This window comes from Onychomys torridus, chromosome 10, assembly GCF_903995425.1.
Source record: "Onychomys torridus chromosome 10, mOncTor1.1, whole genome shotgun sequence".
Taxonomy (NCBI): Eukaryota; Metazoa; Chordata; class Mammalia; order Rodentia; family Cricetidae; genus Onychomys; species Onychomys torridus.
In genome coordinates, this window is record NC_050452.1 from 55,343,253 (window position 1) to 55,364,828 (window position 21,576).

Sequence of the window (21,576 nt, forward strand, 5' to 3'; positions counted from 1 at the left end):
GAGGTGACACATGGTGGGATTGGTGTGTGTAACCCACAGCCTTCCCATGGGTGCACCCAAGGCCATGGGTGCACTGTGCAGCACGTGCTTCTGGGGCCCGACCCCTAACTGTAGAGCCATTGCTCTCATAAGCTAACTAAGGAACTGACACTCCATTCCTAAACTGAAGTGCAGAGGACTGTTTGACCTGAACAAACCCAACTTATTTAAATAACTTTTCTGTTTGCCAGAATAAACGAAGAAAAGGACTACACAAACTTTTGATAAAGAAGTAGAACAGCTGTTGGACAGTGTGGAAAATATTTTAAAACTCCAAAATTAAAAAGAAATCACAATAGGACACACAGTCCATAAATCTTCAAAAAAGAAAAAAGTGAAAGCGTTGGAACCTGGAACTTAAAAAAGGAAGGCTTTTCAGTACAAGCAACTTCTTAGGCAACACTCTCCTGGCATAATTCACTGTGTAACATATATGGGGCAATGTGAATTGAATTAGAAAGCGGCTAAGCTCTGTGGCGTCCCTGCTAATCTCTCAGGAAGAAAGAACTCGAGACCAGACCCTGCAACACGCGTCCCTACAGAACGCAGCAAGCCTTTCCTCTCACAAGACTTTGAAACTAAGAATCCAGTGTTATTAAATGTGCAGGCTACTAAACACAGAACCTCAACACATTTCCCTTGTTCTTTAGAATTCTAAAGATTTTTCCATACATTTATTTCTCTTAAAATAGTTCAATTATTTTGTACTGAAACTACATATTTTGGGCATAAATTGAGGCTGAGCAACCCTTAAATTAACTGTTAAATATGCCTCAAACCTGTGAAATTTATGACCATCACATATTAATAACTATTCAACAGTTATTGTTCATGACTTTGTTACTTGATGAAATCTTAACCCTTATTTTGAGATATGCTGTTATCCATGAGGATGGTCAAAGTCAAATTAGCTAGTAGCTTTTACAAATAAATTATATACCTGAAAACTATTAATATAACTCTGGCACATTAAAAATAAAATAGCAACAAGTAGAAACAGTCAGAAATAAACAGCCCACACACCTCAAACCTGGCTTCTAGACCTAATTTGACTCTATAAGCCCATGAGGCTTCTGGCAAGATCCACACTTCTGAGGCTCACTCTCTGAGACTTAGACTGGTAACATGAGATCTTGAAGAGCAAAATCATGATGTGAAAACCATTTTAATCACAAAAAAATATAGAGTGGTAATATTAGTTAGGCAAAAGTCTTCATTTAAGGAAAATAATACCATATGATCATTTCTGAAGTTATCTCCACTAGGAAAAAAGTACGTTTCAAACTACATGGAATTATAGGGTAACATATGGCTATACCTACATTAATTTCCCAGTTTAATTACTTCAGTAAATGAAGTGTTAAACAGCAGTACAGGAAAACACAGATTTGGAATAGGACACACAAAACCTTGCCTTGGCTGAATAACAGCTGTGTTAACACAAGGCGGCAGTTACTCAACCTCCCTATTATAACCTTCTCTTTGCAGCACAGCACAGGGTTAGTATTCAGAGCAAGCAACTGACAGCACAAACAAGCGCTCTATACACTGAATACTCGTAAGGTGGTGTTTCTGATCGATATGATCATGTTGGGCAGTTCTTCCTCAAAGACCTGCTGCTCTCCGTTAAGTCACCTTTAACTCAGGATGACACGAGGATTATGCTTATACTGGCACAACTGGTACATTATATTGTAGTGACCTTCGGGTCTACAGAGGCATGCAAAGCTCCCTGGGCCAAAACCAGAGAGAGAGAGAGACAGGCAGTCACTTGTCAAACACTATTATTAATGCAGTTAATGTTCATTCAGGAAAAGAGAGACATTTTCTTTAGTGGCAACTAGTACGCCCATACTTCTGTAAATCCTCCCTCCCTCATCAAGGACTCTAGAAAGAAAAGAATAAAACTCATGGGGTCATGAAAATAAGTAAGTAAGAAGGCATGAAAGCAGAAAGAGTAGATGGAAGAAGTGATCAGCAGGAGAGGAACAGAAGAGGGTAACTGGGGAGGGAGGTAACAAAATACATCATACATGAGAGTGCCGTAATGACACCTGCTGCTGAGAGTAATAAGGATGCTCATAAGAAGGACAACTATGATTAGTGCTTTCCTACAGGCACAGTTAGACAATTAGCTAACAAGCTTTTAGTAGTTCTCAAACAAGTCAGACATCTTGGTGGGATCAGGCCAGGAGCTCTCACAAGAACCTGCAAGGCATACCCAGTTCTTGGACACAGTAAATTTCAGCTAGGCCTTTACTGTTAACTGCTTGACTCTTTCCTATATCCTGTACAGAAAAGGTTTGCCAGGAAGCTGGGCACAACTACAAAATATGATGAAGAGTCAATTTAATAGTTTTAAAAGTATATTTTAATAAACTTCATTATACAAAAAAACGTGCAAATAAATAAAAACATCACATACCAAAATTAACCAGACACAAACTTAATGAACTTAAGTCAAAGGGAAAGAGATTGAAAATATTTTTTTCATGAAAGATATGTAGTCAATGGCAAAAAAAAAAAAAAAAAAAAAAAAAGCCAGAGTTCAGTTAGTCAAATTCTCTAAGAGGGCATCTTAGAAGAAAACAGTTATGTTCAATGTACACTTGCCCATAGACTTGACTAAAACCTAGCACATTATTCTGATCTTTTACTTGACATCAACTGAGAGGCAGCAGCACATAAACGTAACAAAGAGAGAGGCAGAATACTTAGATTCGTGTCCCTGATTGGTGATTGACTAATTCTGAACAAGTCTCCCAATCCTCATTTTGCTTCTCAGTTTTTTAGTCAATAAATGGCCAAGTCAGAAAAATGAGATGGCATTATGGACACAGAGCTTCTCAGAATGTATTCTGAAGATGAAAGAAGGGCCACAGAACAAGAAATACAGGCAGCTTCCAGAATGGAAAAGGAAACAGATCTTCCCATACAGGCTCCACTAGAATAAGGCCCTGCAGACATTACAGAATGATGATGAATCTACATTTATTTATGCCACCAAGCTTGGAGTAATTTGTCTCTGCATGTCTGAGGGTTTCTATTGCTGTGAAGAGACACCAAGACCACAGCAACTCTTATAAAGGAAAACATTTCATTGGACCTAGCTTACAGTTTCAGAGGTTTAGTCCATTATCATCACAGCGGGTCATGGTGTTGGAGAAGTAGCTGAGAATTCTACAATTGGATCCACAGGCAACAGACAGTGAACTGGGCGTAGCCTGAACACAGGAGACCTCAAAGTCCACCCCCACAGTGACATACTTCCCCCAACAAAGTCACACCTCCTAATAGTGCCATTCACTATGAGCTTATGGGAGCCAATTACATTCAAAGTAGCACACTGCAGGAACAGAAAATTGACACACATGTATGCCGTGAGATTCTTCTACAATCCTCTCTTCTCCAAAGCATTGTGAAATGTCTGAAAGCCTACACCATCCTATTTTGAGTAGCTGGGTGGAGGAAGCAGACATCGGGAAGGACATCTTTGTAGATAACTTGGAAGATTTTAGAAGATTATGTTCTAACAGGTTTCAAAGGAACAACTAATAGAAATCCTTAACATCTGCAGCCTTTGGATTTACAGAAGCCCCAAACCAGATGTCCTTTCTCTTACTAGGTGACATTTGAAACTCAAACTTGCTGCAGATACCAACAAACACCTCAAGTGAACTCTAGGCAACAAACCTAGCATGACATATGTTGCATGGAAGAAGAAACATGTGGGCAACTTTACCTTTCCGTTACCACTTTGTTATTTTTAAATATGAAGTCATCAATGCTGAAAACGTTTTCTTAGCTGAGGAACAGTATACAATGAAAATAAATGCAGACACAGAAGATGGGACAAACAAAAGAAAACACTGGGCCTGCCCCCTGAGTAGCAATAGGAACCCTTTCTTAGGAGTGATACCTGCTCCAGCTCCTGCTCTGCATACTGGCGTCTGCTCAGCTCACACTCTGCACCTTCCCTCAGCTCTCTCAGCCGACAGGCCTCCTCCTTGGCATAGTTGATTTCGTCCATCATTTTTCGCTCTAGATTTTGCTTTTCTACAGCAACAGTTCTGTTCTCTTCCTGTGCCTTTTCAAGTCTTAGAGAACAATACATTTTTTAAAAATTCCTCAAGTATCCAGAATTTCACTTTTATGAAAAACAAATATTGTTTCAAACAACATCATACTTTTTAAAATCAGAATTTAATAGTATTTCTATTCATCTTAAATTAGCACAAATACCTGGCAACCTAATAATTGGCTATTTTTTGTTATTTTGAGTTCAAAAGACAAGGACTACAGAAAACGGTCTCTGCAAAGATACTGTCCAGAAAATTGTAAATATTCAACTACATTCTACCTTTCCTCTGATCTTCTACACATTTATTCCCAAGCTGTAATTCTCTAAAATACAAAATGAAATGAGCATTTATACCCAACATGAACACTAACCCAAAATAAGTGTTTACATATACTCTCGGGTAACATTTTCACCAGATATATTTGCTTGTGTGACTAATGAGAGTTAAGACTGGTTTTAGTAGTTAATTTTGTCTTATTTTGTTTTTCTGAGACAAGTTCACGTAGCACAAGCTGACCTTGAAGTCACTAGCTATACAGCCAAAGAGGACCCTGAAGTGATCATCCTAGCTCTGCCTCCAGGATCCCCAACCTGAGCTACCACGCCCAGGCCGAGGGAGATGTTTTAGTTACCTCTCTTGTAAGTCCATGAGACTTTGCTCTGCAGTTTGTAGACTCTCTAGGTCTTTCATCATTTTTGCAACATGTTCCTTTGATGTCTTATTTTGTGTATAAGCAAACCAACACCCCCCAACACCAATTACTATGGAAATTGTGAGAATAAAATCCTTCATCCAGTTATGAGGTGGGCCTGTGGGGAGGAAAACAGATAGTTAATTTTTGAGTGCAACAAAGTGTAAATGTACAGAAAAGCAGATATCCAAAGCAAACAAAACTGAACATCTCCATCCCCCAGATACAAATTCTAGCCTAATAAAGTCAAAACTCTCTTCCAACAGTCAGTATGCTTATTTTCCAACAATCAGTATGCTAACTAATATACAGGACCTGCAGAAAGGCCAAGAAAAACACACATGGCCACCTCAGGCCTCATTTCCCACGCCATGCTACTGAGAGAAGGCCCGGCAGAGGGCCATGACTTGCTTCCATTTTCCTCAGTCAGGCCAGGTCACTAACAATGAGACACAAACTAGACAGCCAGTCATTCACCAAAAGGCACTTCCCCAAGCATGTATACAACAAACTGTGCTCATCAGTGGACTGTGACGTTGGGGGACATGCTACCCACCAAACGGACATGACAGTATTTTGTTAACCCACAGCGACATGTGGGGGAAGTTGCTGGTTATACCTCAAGAGTTGAGGCCAGGAATACCCCAGCACCCTACAACTGACAAGAAGCCTCTTCCCCCATACCCTTTACTAGTAACAAACACTATCCACTACTCCACCGTGTACACAGCTGAGAAGTCCTGGGTGTACATAGCTAGCTAGTAATGTGGGTCAAATGGCTATGTGTTTGAGATACAGAGTTAGGAGGAGGGAAAGGACAGAAACCTTCTTCCCTAGCCCACCATGGTATGATGCCAATGCAACACTGCAATGTAAGGCAAAAGGTACCAGGGCTACTGTCTTCAGGAATATAAAACACAGAAAAACCTCTACTCAAGTATCATTGTAACCTAGCCCTGACTGTCAATATACACCAACTTTCCAGGGACCAATTAGAAGAGATATACATGGTTTCTAATAAAATACAATGTCGTGTTTTAATGCTCCAAGGAAATACAATTTAGAGTGGTAAACTGCCTGTGCTGGCTAGTTTTATGTCATCTTGACACCAGCTTAAGTCATCTGAGAGGAGGGAGCCTGAACTGAGAAAATGCCTCCACAAGACCGAGCTGTATTCAAGTCTGCAGGGCATTTTCTTAATTAGTGATTGATGTAGGAGGACCTAGTCCACTGTGGGTGGGGTCATCCCTGGGCTGGTGACCCTGTTCTGTAAGAAAGCAGGATGAACAAGCCATGAAGAGCAAGCCAGCAAGCAGCACTGCTCCATGGCCTGATTATCAGCTCCTGGCTCCAGGTTCCTGCCCTGCTTGAGCTCCTGTCCTGACTTCCTTCAGTGATGACCAGTGATATGGAAGTGTAGGCTGAATAGACCCTCTCCTCCCCAAGTTGCTTTGGTCATATTGTTTCATCACAGCAATCGTAACCTTAACTAAGACACTAGTGTTCATGCCACAAGACATTCTGCATGCTTCCTGTGGATGAACTCTATGGAAATCTCAAGTGGCTAACAAGTCCAGGATGCATGCGCATTTGTCTCTACACTAGAGAGTCTCAGGGTTCCATATTTCCAGAGCACACACCCTCACCTGCCATGCAAAACATGCACTGCAGGCGGCTACAGTCTCAAAGGGGATTGCTTAGATTTCTGCTTCCAACTGAGAGGTTCAGCTCAGGCTTCACTTCACCCAGGAGCCCTATTCTCTGACTCTGTCTGAAATATAATCTCCAGGAATAACAATATGCAGATTTATCAGTCCCAAATTCCAAAGCACTACGCACTAGAGAGTCGAGTGAAACATCCTTTAGCATGCATCTTTTCATTTGACCACATTAGTTTCTGTATGAAATCTAGCCTGGGCATTACACTGTGGTACTTGTTCAGTCAAATGGTAATTCTAAAACAAACATATTTAGAAGGTAATACATCATAAATTTCTTAGCTGGTTTGCTTATTGAAATGCACATTTAACAATACTTTTTGAAAACAATTTGATAATACCATATTCTCTAGATATGAAGCACCTTGTTCCCAAACAGATACAGGAAGCACTCCCAGCCAACAGCAGGTAGACAAAATTCTCTATTTCTAATTCCTGTTTCCACTAATCAACTCATTGGGGGGAAAAAACAACCCACTTCACAGAAATCAATCACCTAGTGGATTCAGTCAAGGACTTAGGGCAAGGAGCAGAGTTCAGGGGTCCTAGCCATTTTCAGCAGGGCTCTACTTCCTCTCTTCTAATGCTCATCAGCTCACAAAAGAATTCAGACTGCTTTACTGACTGCTCACTTAGCTCCAGCCAAAACAGAATCATGATCAAAGTCAAGTGATCACTGAACCACTCTCTTCAGCCTTCAACAGAAAAGCCCACCTCAATCGGTATCACAGATACACTCCAGAATCCAGGGAGAATAACATTAGTTACCTAATCTCTATTCTGTAAAAGCCATATTCCCTGTATTAATTTTGACATTCCTTTTAGGATTCTGAAACAATAAAACAGAATTCTTCTAAAATATATACTGTTCAAACACTTCCTCCAAAAGCTTTCAGAAATTTTATATTAAATAAACATAATAAACTTCTCTTCTGGGGAAAAAAGTATTCCTGTCCAGGTTAAAAATTTTTAATAAAAATATGACATAACACATTCATCTTCAAACCAATCAATTAACAGTGTCCACTTAAGTGTTCCTTCTAAAGATTTGAGGGATCTTTACTTCTGGTCCGTATCTTAAAAGTTCTTTTCCTGGTGGCTAGTGACACTGTCAGGACTTACTGCTGGTGCCATCAAAACAGTTCAACTGCCATGGTTCTTAAGGATAAACATCCAGCTGAATTCACATCAACAGTCACAATAACCCAACATTTTAAATCTAGAAATCCCAATTATCACCCAGCCAGTTTCATAGCTTTTTACATTAGTAACTACTTTTGGAAATTCACATTTTTGTGGCAGAGAAGCTCGTCCTATAAGCCATATTTCCTTCATGGTTAGCAAGTGGCTCTTCTTGGTGGTCTGCGCCTCTCCAGTCTCTTTTCTTCAACAACATGGGGATGGGCAGACTACACTACTAAATCACACTGAATGAAAGAGATACTAACGTGTCAGAGGCCCAAACAAAACCACATCTAGTGCTTTGAGTTGAAGTTTCTGTCTGTGACTCCGGTCACTGATTTTCAACTGGGAAATCATAAATGAAGTTTCATGAACTGCTATCCTGTACATAGAAAAAAAAAGTTCATATGTAATAGACAAAGTATTTCTAATATATAAATTTCAATACATAAGCAATATATTTACTACTTCACATACTGGTGATCACTGTTGAGAACTCATCTGTTTTCAAACACACTACTTCAGAAACCCTTTCATAAAACTTAGCTACTGAAAGCCTTACTTGGGCTAATAATTGTCTTGCTATATTGATGAGCTACGGTTTTCTAAAGTTACTTTCTATTATAACTTGCTCTGAGAAATTTATAAAACTGAAAGTGTTTTATAATAATCAACTAATGACAGCATTTTCACAAAGAAAAGTAAAATAGTTACAGGACTTACTAAACATTTTTAGCAAATGTTAAAAACAGTTCTTACTTTTAGGAGCTTTTAGTTAGCAGTGGCTGAAAATGTTCTTACCACGTTCTTAGTGTTTAACTGCTTAAAACGAACAACGCATACTAAAAAACCTAAATGGAAGGTAAAAAGCCTTCTTGGGTAGGTTGAGGGGTGGAGGGATTCATGTAATATACAGTTCTTGAGTGAGTTAGGAGATAGAGGCAAGAGAATACTCAGAAGCTTGGGGGCCAGCTAATCTGGTATGTACAAACACTAGTAACAAGAGGCCCTGTCTCAAGAAGGAGGAAGATACAGATCACCAGCTGAGGTTGTCCTCTAATTTCCATATATGCTCTTGGGTCATCTACATGGACCCACACTCATGCCACAAACATATATACATACTATTTATGCACGCACAAAGAATAAAACTATAATAAGAAAACAGATGAAACTGTTAAAACAGATATATTTATAGTATTTCCTTTATACCATCAGGCCCAGAATTATCATGCAGGTTCAGAATTAAAAAGTGGCATCACCTCAAATATACTTCTCAATGCATGGAAAAGCCCTCTGGGTAACTACTGACCTGGGAAGTGTTGTTCCCTTCACATTATTATCCCTAAAATTCTTCTCATATTGCGGGAGTTCAACAAATTCTATCAACCACTGCAGGGTATCCTCAAGGGTCCAATTATGAACTGCAAGACAGAAAAGAAGATATGTTTTAAAGCACACCACTCTCAGAATTAAAAACCTACACACAGCTATAGAATTTCAGAGGAAGCAAAGATGGGAGATTAAATTTTAAATTAAATTCAATAAATAGTACTAAAATAGTATCTAGCACTCTATAGTAAGCTAAAATAATGAGACTCACACTTGCTTTTCCTAAAGACATAGAATCTAAGACAGAAGAAACACATGAAAACAACTAAGACAACTAGAAGCAAAACTAATTCTCAAATAAGCATTAATACAGAGTTTTTAAAGGAAGAAATAATCCATGTCCCTGGGTGTAGATAACTGACCAGATATAGATTTGACTGACATTTCGCCTAGCCCATCAATGCACATAATACCATGAAATACCCTTAGAGAGCCAGGTCCAGCCTAAGCATCACAATGGAAGGTAGTGAACAAGGTGAGGGATATGTCTGTCCCTGTGGAAGTTAAGTGCCTCAGGCAACGACTCAGGGGGGTAACTTAGAGATAAAGAAAGGAGGGGGGGGGAGTTTAAATCATGTGAGTCATTAAGGAAAGTGGGGGAAGGGAAAAATCTCACACAGAGAAGATAGGAAAATAAGCGCTCTGAGTTGACTATGTCAACTAAACCTAAAATAAAAACCCATAGAATTCTGAAGATCTGAATTAAAAATACCCCAACCAGGGAGGAATGCTAACATTCAAGTTTTCAAGAATGGATAATCCTTCTGGGTTTTGATGTTGTTTTGTTTTTGTTTTGTGAGAAATAGGCAGAAGTCAGAGGGGAACCCTATTAGGAAAGACGGGATTTGAACACAGGTAAACTAAGCTCAGACTCTTGCTCTGTACTACTTTGAAAGTTAACAACTAAGAGCAAAGCTATAAAGAGGGTTCTAAGCTACAAAGAACCCTGAGCATCAAGCCAGGGGCTTTGTCCGCTCACAATGTTCAATGGGCTACAATGAGTTTCTCCAAGGGAAGGCTGTGAGTGAGTCTTGGAAAAGGAGTTGCATACAGTCCACATGTAAACTGAGGGTTTAGGCAAACAGTGTTTCTAGACCGCTCAAGAGGGCGGACGGGGCTACAGAAGACAAGGAAGCACTGAACACAGTGCTGTGAATCCGCTGCTGCACACAGGGATCTAGGAAAAGAGCATTCTAACAAAGCAGAGAAAATTCTGAATTCACATTTGCATGCACTGTTTTCACAGTCTGCCTTTTTCAATATGTGATCTTTAAAGAGAAAAGCTTGAACAAATCATAATTAACTAATAAAAGCTTTATTTTAAAACTATGTGCTAAGTGGCAATTTTATACTGAGACAAAGCTGTTTCTCATGTTCTCTTTTTGATAGCGCTGCCATAATGCCTGTATATGGGCCTGAGGCTGCTGGATCCACGGAGCCAAACAAACGAGGCTACCAGCCAGGAGCCTGGATGCCTCCTGCTGAATCTAATCCAGTCAAAGCAAGCTTTTTACACAAGGCTTCTTCCTTCTGGGATGACTGCATGGAGAACTGCACCATCTGACTGCCAAGAACCCACAGCACAGCTGCACTGCACACACCCACACAAACTCTAAGCCAGGGAAACAGGAGAGGATTCTCTCTGGCTTTTCATTTTTCAACAGCAGAAGACTCGATCTACGCGATCCAGCACATCAAATACTGCCCCAGTTCCAAGGAGGCCAGATTCAAAGGAAGAAAATCAAATAAAAAGGGGATGAAACTGCCCAGTCCTAATACTATTTCACCTCAATAGACAGTTGTGGTGGTTCTAAAGTAGCTATGTTTGTAATACAAATGTTTCCTTTTGAATGTATCTTCAAAACAACACAACCTAACACAAGACAGAGTTACTCGAGGGAGAAAACTCACTTTCCACTTGCTATCTGGTTCCTTAAGTTGCCTTGCAAATACTTTTCTTTTCTCCTCATGACCAGGACTTGGGTTTTGTATTAGTATCCTCTGCTCCAAAGACTACCTGTCTTTCAGTCCTCAGGACAACTCATTCTTAGCTGTTTTATCTTCTCCTATATTTCATTTAGCCTTCCTTTCTTAGCTAAAACTTCAACTCTTTGTAAATCATTCTGAACTTTTCTTCCCAACAGAATTAAATTAATTACAATTATCTAGAAGAAAGGGAATTCTTTCAATATCTGCTTATTCCACTAGAGGATGAGTAAGTTCCTTGCTGACCACTCTATACTAAGCATTCATGCACAAATTATTTGTTGGGTGCTACATAATAAATGAAGATCAGATTTAAAGGGTAAGTACTATAAAATCTATTCATGTTTCAATGAGGAAATTAACAAAGGCTTGTTTGCATAAGAAATCCTCAGTGTCAAAGAGCTATCTGAGGCTACCCCATCCCTTCTTCCCATCTGTAACTAAGCTATCTCAGACTACCCGACCCCTTCTACCCACCCATAACTGAGCCATTTGAGGCCACCTCATCCCTTCTGCCTACCTGTAACTGAGCTATCTGAGGCTACCCCATCCCTTCTGCCCACCTGTAACTGAGCTATCTGAGGCTACCCCATCTCTTCCTCCCACCTGTAACTGAGCTTCTATAGGCTGCACAGCTGAGCTGCACCTACACCAGAGGGCAGGCAGGGAAAGACACACATTTTTTAAAAGGTACTTATCAATTCAGTTTGGAATTGCTAACAAAGTTTTTTTGCTCAAAACTGTGGCAAGTGCTATATATAGGTTGATCGTTTTGGTGGTGGTTACTATTGGTGAAATTATTAAGGCCACTCCACGTAGTTAAAAGGGAGGTTTATTTTGTGGGGTAACTTACAAATGAAGGGGTAGGTTGCAGGCAAAGGTATAGGGTAGTCCAGCGGTATTCTCTGAAGAACTCTGCTCGGTCCACCTCTAGTGTCCCGCGTCCCGGAACCAAGAGACCACCTCCTCCTGCTCCTTGGTCCTCCGCTCCTTCCTCTGCCCCGCCTTTGTGGGCGTGATCATTACTGAAGCCTCAATGGGGGTTGAAACTTCCAGGCCAATGCTGGGATGGCTACCCACTACAGGTTACAAATAGTTCCAACACTAATCAAGAGACCTGGGGGACGGGCAGAGACTTCTGTCAGCTGTGCTGTTCAGCAGTCACGGTGCCATCACTGTGGGCTCTTCAACACGGCTTCAGTTTTAAGTGAGCAGACAGACTAGTGACAGGGCTGAGCCATCTTTGCAATCCTGTCTTCACGGCTCCACTATACCAAGAGGGGCCGCTGTCTGAAGCTCCGCAAACTAAACAGTCAACGGAGAACACCTCATTACAGAATGGCGACAGGGAAAACGAATTCCAAAAATGGCCAGGGCACCAATAAAAACTGCTGCTAACGTTAACTATTTACTACACACAAGTTGATGAATGGTATTTCACACGGACACTGCAGCAACTCTGAAGTGAGCACTTTTATTCCCATGCTGAGCCTACTTTCCTCAAGGTAACTGCAACTCTAAATTAGGTGTAAGAAATCAGTAAATGGCCACAGGAGGTTGCAGACCACTGTGCTGCAGCTTCCCTATGACCCTCATGATCGGCAGCTTTTTAGTGTGCTGTGTGTCCCTGTACCCCTCCGCTCCTCCACTCCTTACAGCTTTCCTTTTTTCCTTGTCCTTCCTCTTGACTCGGATGAGGACCGCCTTCCCCAGACATTCTGCCATCGCCCGTTTCCACACGACAGCCGCCCTCCTTTGTTCTTTCACCGTCTGTACACGGTCCACCACGAGCCAACCACACACATGCAACTGTCCTCAACCAACTTGCTCCCTGGATGAGGAGTCGAAGACAACAGGAGCTTACTCTTTAAAAACAACAACAACAACTAAAGTGGTTTGCACTATTTATGGTGTGTGTGTGTGTGTGTGTGTGTGTGTGTACACATGTGCGAGTACGTGTGCATGTGTGTGTTTTAGGTGTAGAGGTGAGGAACAATTTTCAAGAGTCAGTTATCTCCTACCGGTGGGTTTCAGGAATCGAACTCAGACTTGGCAGCAATTCCCTTTACCTACTGAGCCCACTCGTCAGCCCAGGAATGTATTCTTTTACTAAAATGCCATTCCTTTAAGTAAGGGATTTTGTTTTAATATGCTCCTACATATCCATTTTCATTGGTCCCCTATAACTACAGTGAAATGTAGCTGTTATCTCTAAATTCTATAAAGAGACACCTGGCCAAATGATCACACATACGGTCACAACTGTTGTAGACTATTATTCTAACTATGTAAAGAAGTGTTACAGTTGTTTATGCCGCAGAATATTACTTTAACTGTGTAAAGCTATGTTACTTTTGTTTATGATGCATTTGTTTAATTATGAAAAGATGTGTTAAATTTGTTTCGCCTTGCCTGCCTAAGGCACCTGATTGGCCTTATAAAGAGCTGAATAGCCAATAGCTAGGCAGAGAAAGGATAGGTGGGGCTAGGAGGCGGAGAGAATAAATAGGAGGAGAAATCTAGGCTCAAAAAAGAAGAACAAGAGAAGGAGGAGAGGACAAGAGAAATGCCTGGGGCAAGAAGCCAGGCAGACATGGAGAAGTACTGAAAGTAAGATGCACAGGAGTAAGAAAGCTAATAAGCCCCGAGGCAAAAGGTAAAGAGAAACAAGTTAACTTAAAAGAGCTAGCCAGAAACATGCCTAAGCTAGGCCAAACATTCAAAACTAGAAGGTCTCTGTGTCCTGACATGAGAGCTGGTTGGTGATCTAAAAGAAAAACACCTGGCACAACTAACATTTGAGATACTTTTTCTTAGAAACTTAATGCTAATAGCAAACAAGTGTAAAATGTGATCAACAAGGAATCTACTATAAGTAGTTGCCTCAGTAGACTTGTGGGTGTCCACGGAATATCAGGTATACATGGGGCTACTGAAATTGGAGGCAGTAATATGAAAGCTCAGGAGAGCTAGGTGAATTTTTCATAATAAAGCTCTGCCTGTACATGAGAAGAAACACTCCAACAACCTGAAAATAATATTTCAAAGAGCCAGTAGGCCTTCTTTTCCTTTTTTTTTTTTTTTTTTTGTTGTGTGTGTGTGTGTGTGTGTGTGTGTGTGGGGGGGGGGGGGGGGGGGGGGCCGACACAGTGTTTCTGTCCTGGAACTTACTATGTAGACCAGGCTGACCTCATACTCACAGAGCATGCCTCTGCCTCCTGAGTGCTGGGATTCGAGGCCTGCAACACCACACTTGGTGAGGGCTCTGAAGAGCAAGAGTGGTAGGAAAACGAGCGGTAAGCAGAAGCAGAGCTTCAGGAAAGGTGGAGCTCTGATATAAGATGTGGAAGGGCAGACATCTGGAAATTAAAAACAAGTCTTTTTTGCTAACAGAACAATTTCTGTAGTTCCTCGGTTTGAAAAAAAATACAAAACTGTGTTGCTTCCGTCCCCTCCTACTCTCTACTTGCCAGTCCTACCGTAACGGAGCTATTTTGGAACAGCACATGAAAAAGATGAAAACTAGGCCTACGAAGCAAAAGCTTTTTGAAAGCAGTAGGGTTCAAGACATGAGAATTAAGAGATAGGGAGGGGGTGGATACATTCATCAACAGAGGCCACTATAGCCCCGACTGAAATAGCCCTCTAAGAAAGACATGAACAATGCATAGGGACACAACCAGACTACGGCTAGGTTAGAACTGGAGGAAATGCTCTAGCTGGCAGAGACCTCTGCCCCTGAATTCCAATGGTACTTCCTGCTTCTGCAGAATGTACAGCATATAGGCTGTCTTATTTTGCTAACTTCCTGCTAACATCACATGCCATACTATGTTGTGAGCTTCCATACTACACGAGATATTATTATACTCTAACATAAAATTACCATTTAAGATCAGTGAGTATGTAACATTCTTCCTTTAAAAGGAACCAATTTTCATCTGAATTGTCTGCTTGTGACCCAGGAGTTATAATAAAAGTAAACACTACTACCCTCAGACTATTTCTTCTCAAAGCAGTCTGGGAGAATCCTTGGTTCTAGAAAAGATCCTGGAGACCTGGACATAATAGAGGCACCAATTTATAATTGTCAGTTGAAAGGAGTATAAGAAAAGGGTTTTATGCTTTTGGCCCATTCCCCGGCTTACGTACACCTGATATACAAAATCAGTGTGGTGTGAAATCAAAACTTTAAAAAAATAAACTATACAAACTACTTTTTCCTTTCATCCATAAAAGGCAATCTTATAAAGCCAATGCGGTCAGTACCCTTAGCCACACTTCCATTAAATTACAGGCCTTAAAAAAAAAGTTTACTGAATATAAATTTTAAGTTTAAATTTTGGTTAATGCTGGTTCTCCAAATCTTAAAGATGTTCATAAAATCACCCAAATATTAATAAAAAATGCCCTCTAATCATAAAGCATTTCTGTGTGTAAAGATATGCTGATAGTTGACTGTGCTAAAAGATTGCCATGGCTTAATTCATGAAATTCAATAATACTATGAAGTAATATTACTCTCTCTCTCTCTCTCTCTCTCTCTCTCTCTCTCTCTCTCTCTCTCTCTGTGTGTGTGTGTGTGTGTGGTGTGTGTGTGTGTGTGTGTGTGTGTGTGTGTGTGTGTGTGTGTGTGTGTGTGTAAATTATATAGATTTTATATGCAGAGGTAGTATATAACTTTGGTTTATAGATCAGGAAGCTGTAGATCAATCCCCAAATTCATACTCCAAATGGAGAGTGGGTATGGAACCGAATTTACTACAGGTTTCAAAACTCAAACTACTGAGCATCACACTCCTCCTCCTCCCAATCCCCTTCTGCATTCTGAGAGAATCTCAAACTACAGCCAAGTTCGAGGCTGGCTGTAGCAGAGCTTGACCACACCAGAAGCCTAATTCTGCATTTAATTTTTCCTAGCTCTTAGCTGCTGCTGCAGCATAACCATACAGTTACACACTATTTGTGCTCTCGGTGTTAAGAAGAAGCAACTGGCAGAAGAGTTATTTTAGACTGATCCACGTCTGCTGACATCATATAGAAAAATGGATCAGTGCTGTGAAGCTAAATACACTGTTTTCAATTATACCATGAAAAGAACCTTACAAAATACCAAAAGGTTCGTAGGGGCACCAGGGAAGAGACATCACAAAAGGAGTAATATTTCATGTTGCCTATTATAAAATGTTCTGTGCTCTATGTTTTGACATTTCTATAAAAGTCCAAAGACATGATGGCTTGAAAAATGTTTGAAACATTAGCATGTTTATAAAATATTCTAAAAGGATGTACTTATACAGAAGTTTTCACAATTCAATTTCAAATGGAGACTTTCAAGTTACAAAGCCTCAAAAGTTTTCTTTACAGAGTGCCATTATGTGGTTAGAGAGAAATCTGGTGCCAGTGAAACTCCCAGGAAACTACAAGGATGACCCCCAGCTAAGACTTCAAGAAACAGTGTAAGGGTGCCTGAACTGGCCTTCCCCTGTAATCAGATCAGTAACTACCCTAATTGTCCTCATAGAACCTTCATCCAGTGCCTGATGGAAGCAGATGCAGAGATCCACCGCCAAGCACTGGGCAGAGCTCCTGGAGCCCAGCTGAAGAGAGGGTGGAAGGATTATATGAGTAAAGGGCCCACAAGATCATGAGGGGAAAACCAACAGATAGCTGACTTTAGCTTGTGGTAGCTCACAGACTCTGGATGGACAGCTAAGGAGCCAGCATGAGACCCACCTAAGTCCTTTGCATCTGGGTGGCAGTTGTGTAGCTTGGTCTTTTGTGGGGGCACCAGTGGTGGAACTAGGACCTGTCCCTGTCCCTGAAGCATGAGCCGGCTCTTTGGAACCTATTCCCTATGGTGGGATACCTTGTTCAGCCTTGATACAGGGGGGAAGAGCTTGGTCCTGCCACAACTTGATATGCCATGCCTTGTGGATTTCCAAGGGAGACCTTACCCCATCTGAATGGAGACAGAGGAGTTGGTGGGGGGAGGTAAAAGGGAAGTGGGGGTAGGAATCAGGAGGAGAGGAGAGAGGCAAAACTGGGGTTGGTATGTAAATAAAATAAAGAAAAAAAAACTTAAAAAAAAGAGTTCTCTTTACACTGACAGACATAACTTCTCACAGGAAACTTTAATTACCATAAACTGTAAAAAGGTGGGGCTCTGATAATGACATTTTAATTAAACATGATCTAAACTTGAGAGGAGGCAACTTCTTACGAAGGGTGGAAGAAGGTACAGGCCTAGTCTCTCTCTCATCAGTTGGCTTCGTGGACTATGTACAGTAGTCACTTGTGAGTGACACTCCTAACAGCCAGCTGCCCAGACAGGGCCAGAATGTGAATTCTTAGCTGCACATCAATCAGCAGGATATGTCTCTGACATGGACTAAATCCCTGCATCATGCTGTATTTGGACACCTAAAGCCATGCTCTGTACTTGGGAAGTTCAGATATTAGTGGATGTGCTATACTTTTAATTGTGTATTCCTTGCCTTGCATCATGTAAGAAATGTGTAGAACTTTTTAGAACACAAAATGACCATTAGCAAATTTCTGGATATTTAAATATTAAAAACGATTGGGCTACTCTGTTCCCAACAGTAATTCCAGCTATACAGGGCTCTGTAATCTTTTCCTACTATAAACTGGTATCTTACAATTATTCAAACTATGTACATTAACAGTAGTTACTCAGAGTTCAGTTCCCTGCACCTGTATCACGTGACTAACAACTGCCAGTCACTCCAACTTATGGGAATCTGCTGCCCTTTTCTGGACTCCATAGGCACTGACATAATATGGCTTTCTATTTTTTTTTAAGACTATTTCATATCAAATGAAATAATCTCTTTAAAGATGAGCATTGTTTCCTTTACCTGGATATTCGACATGTCAACATTTGTGAAGTATTTAATAAATGAGGAGTTGTAGGTACATGGATGTAAGACAAATGATTCTATTAAACAAACAAGACAAACAGAAAGAAATCAACCTTGACTGATTTGTTTTAGTGGCATTTCTAGATAAAGCTACAAATTTCTTCTAAAATGTGGTTGTCTGTCATGAAATGATGAACATGCTATTTTCTAAAAAAAAAAATTAAGCAAAAAATTATGTTTTTAAGTAATAATAGCTTTAGAAATGTTTGCTTTCATTTTCTACTGCTTTCTTTCTTTTTTCTTTGAATCTTAAAGGGGGGGGGGCTTCTTTGTGAAAAGACAATGCTGGTGTAACTAGAGGGCCCAGGGGACCTGGAAGCCCAGGATTAGGAGGCCAAGAAGGCTTCCTCTGATTTGACTCTTAGAGGTAAGGCCAAAGACAATGAATAGATCCCCTATCACCAAGTTGGGCAACCTAGTGACATGAAGATCAAGTCCCTGGATGAGAGATACCTGCTCTCTCTGCCCAGTAAAGTATACAATATTGACTTTTTCCTGGGAGTATCCTCAAAAGACCAGGTTTAAGGCTTTTGTCACTATTAGGGTATGGTGATGTGAATGAAAATGGACCCCATTAGGAGGTGTGGCCCTGTTGGAGTAGGTGTGGCCCTGTTGGAGGAAGTGTGTCACTGAGGTTAGGATTTGAGGTTTCAGATGCTCAAGCCAGGCCCAGAGTCACTCTCTCTTCCTGCTGCCTGCTGATCCAGATGTATAACTCTCAGCTACCTCTCCAGCACCATGTCTGCCTACATGCCTCCACACTTCCTGCCAAGATGATAATGGACTAAACCTTGAACTGTAAGCCAGCCCCAATTAAATGATTTTCCTTTATAAGAGTTGCCATGGTTATGGTGTCTATTCACAGCAAGAGAAACCATAAGACATCTAGATTATAATGGTCATGCTGGTCTTGATGTTAAGTGCTCCAAGAAGGTAGTCACTGCCATCCAAAGGGCCATCATCTTGGACAAGCTTTCCATCATCCCTGAGGGGAGAGGCTACTGGGGGAACAAGTGTGGTCAGCCCCACACTGTTCTATGGAAGATGATAGGCTGCTGTGATTCTATGTTAGTGCATCTCATCCCTGCCACCAGAGACACTGGCATCATCTCTGCTATTGTGCCCAAGAAGCTGCTGCTGCTGGCCAGTACTGATGACTACCACACATCAGCCAGGGGCTATAATGCCACCCTGAGCAACTCTGCCACCTTTGATGCCATCTCTAAGACCTATAGCTACTTGGCCCCTAACCTCTGGAAAGAGCCTGTGTTTACCAAGTGTCCACATCAAGAATTCACTGACCATCTTGTGAAAACCTATACCAGAGTCTCTGTTCTAAGGACTCAGGCTCCAGTTGTGGCCACCACATAAGGGTTTTATATAAGAAAAAGAAAGTGAATTAAGTCTGTTTTTAAAAATATGTATACAGTCAACTTGGTATTTGTAAACATAGCAAATATTTACCAGGTATACAGTAATTAATATTAGGTGCTGGATAAATAAAATACTGGAATCTAGGAATTATTAAGACTATCATAGAATAGAATAAAATACATTTATTTTTGAGGGAATCAAACACCCCCCTCAAAAAAAGGGAGAAGAAAAAAAGCCCAATTAAATCATTCTTTTAAATGCCAGTAAACTAAAGGAGTAGAAACAGAACTTTCACTGCTCATTATCACATTTAACATTCAAAACCTGAAAAAAAATCTTGTTTTCCATAAAAATTGAAAACCCCACCAATTCCAATGACAGAAATATTCTCAAGTTAATTTTACTCACAAAACTACTGTCTGATCTCCAACTACATAAAACTTTTTCTAGTACATTTAGCATTTTAAAATCTAGTGGTTCATAAATATTATTACTTGGTATGGAATGTTTTCTAACAGGTTTTGTTTAATATATATATATATATAGTCATGGTTTAATGTTATTGTGGCAAAAACAACTCTTAGGAAAAATTCCCTCGATTCTGAGTAGTAGCACAATGGTTAAAATATTAAGCTACAAACAGGCTCATTCACAGAGGACCTTTGTCAGCAGCTCAAGAGTTAGTTACATAAGACAGGCAAACTATGAACAAAGTGCTTCAGTAAAAGTAAATCCACACGGACAGACTCACCTACCCAAAGATGCTCAACAGTGCCCTCTAAGGCTTCCTCCAAGTTTTCTCCAAGTCTCTACAATCTTTCTATTGCTTGAAAAGAAAGTTACTGCTGACCAGCACCTCTGTGATGTGGCAATGGAACAGCAGCCCTACAATGGCAGAAGCTCACACAAGGTAGGGTCTAGAGTGAGGCGGCAGCAGCAGTCTAATGGGGTCAGCAAAAGGACTATAAACGGAGAACGAGTAAGCAGACATGCTGGGGATAACAGCCTATTCACTTATTATCAGTGAGGGAGAGGCAAATAGTGAAAAGTTCAGTTAAAATCAACTCAATAGTGTTGGACTGAAATGAGAGGTATATATTATCAGTGTGAACTCATGGTTTTTAAGTAAAGAAATACATACAAGCTGTAATGTTTAAGTTTGACCATTGAGAAATCTAAGAATAAAATTCTAGTAGCAACATTCTTGCTAAAAATCTCAATTTCTAAATACCACATCAACTAAAGTAATCAGTGTCTCTAAGACTGGCACTGAGAAATAATATGATGCATCTATAATACCTTCTCGGGTCAAGAAGGAAGGGTTCAAGAATGAAGGGATCACTTAAGGTTTACTAAAGCCAGTATAGAAGACCACTTGCCAACACTGGGCATCTGAGCATCAAAATAAGACTGACAAAATGAAAAACGCACAGAATAACAGAGAAGAGTGGGCACCAATGGCAGTATGAGCAAATACATGCAGAAGATGAGTCTTCTAAGAGTCAGTGAGATGCTATGGTTGATCTTTCCCCAGGTGATACTTCCAAGACATGTCTATCATCAGCCAGCATCCTCACATGTCAAGATGTTAATAATGAACTCTTAAATCTCTTGCGGTAGGATGCCAACTAATAAGCACAAGAATGAAAAACTGAAAAACTGCCATTTGGCAATTATCAATATAACACTTTATCCAAGAAAAAACTCTAAAGGACACTAAAACAAGTGGGTGGAAATGCTATGAGGAATATGATACTTTTTACAGAGCTTTCAAGTTACAGCCTCGGAACAAGTATCACAACGGGCTGGAAGCATAGCTCAGCAGGCAAGAGTCCTTAGGCAGTAGGCACAAAGCCCTGAGTTCAATGCCCAGCACTGTATAAAACTGAGTGTGGCTATACACACCTGAGCTACATAGCCAGTTTGATACAGGCCTGGACTACGTGAAACCCTGTATCAAGAAGGAAAATCTCATAAGAGAGGGATGGAAGTCCACTTACAAAAATACAGGAGACACCATCTTCAGTAAGTGACCAAGGTGAAACCACTGTCATTAAAACAAAACTGGCATATATGCCACAAAAAAGGATTATGACAAAGTCACTGACATGACAATCCATCCCAAATGCATAACCTGATCATGTAAATGTAACAAATAAATTCTAATT

General features: G+C 40.5%; 1 protein-coding gene across 2 annotated transcripts in view; it reads right to left on the bottom strand.

The window, feature by feature from the left end:
* Stim2 (stromal interaction molecule 2) overlaps positions 1–21,576 on the bottom strand; it is a 121,929-nt gene that overhangs the window by 12,004 nt on the left and 88,349 nt on the right. For both annotated transcript variants that reach the window (XM_036200909.1, XM_036200910.1), the window contains exons 4-7: positions 9,025–9,136; positions 7,979–8,094; positions 4,753–4,930; positions 3,959–4,136 (exon numbers count right to left, since the gene is read on the bottom strand). In XM_036200909.1, the coding sequence (XP_036056802.1) occupies positions 3,959–4,136; positions 4,753–4,930; positions 7,979–8,094; positions 9,025–9,136 (584 nt within the window). The remainder of the gene's footprint in view (positions 1–3,958; positions 4,137–4,752; positions 4,931–7,978; positions 8,095–9,024; positions 9,137–21,576) is intronic.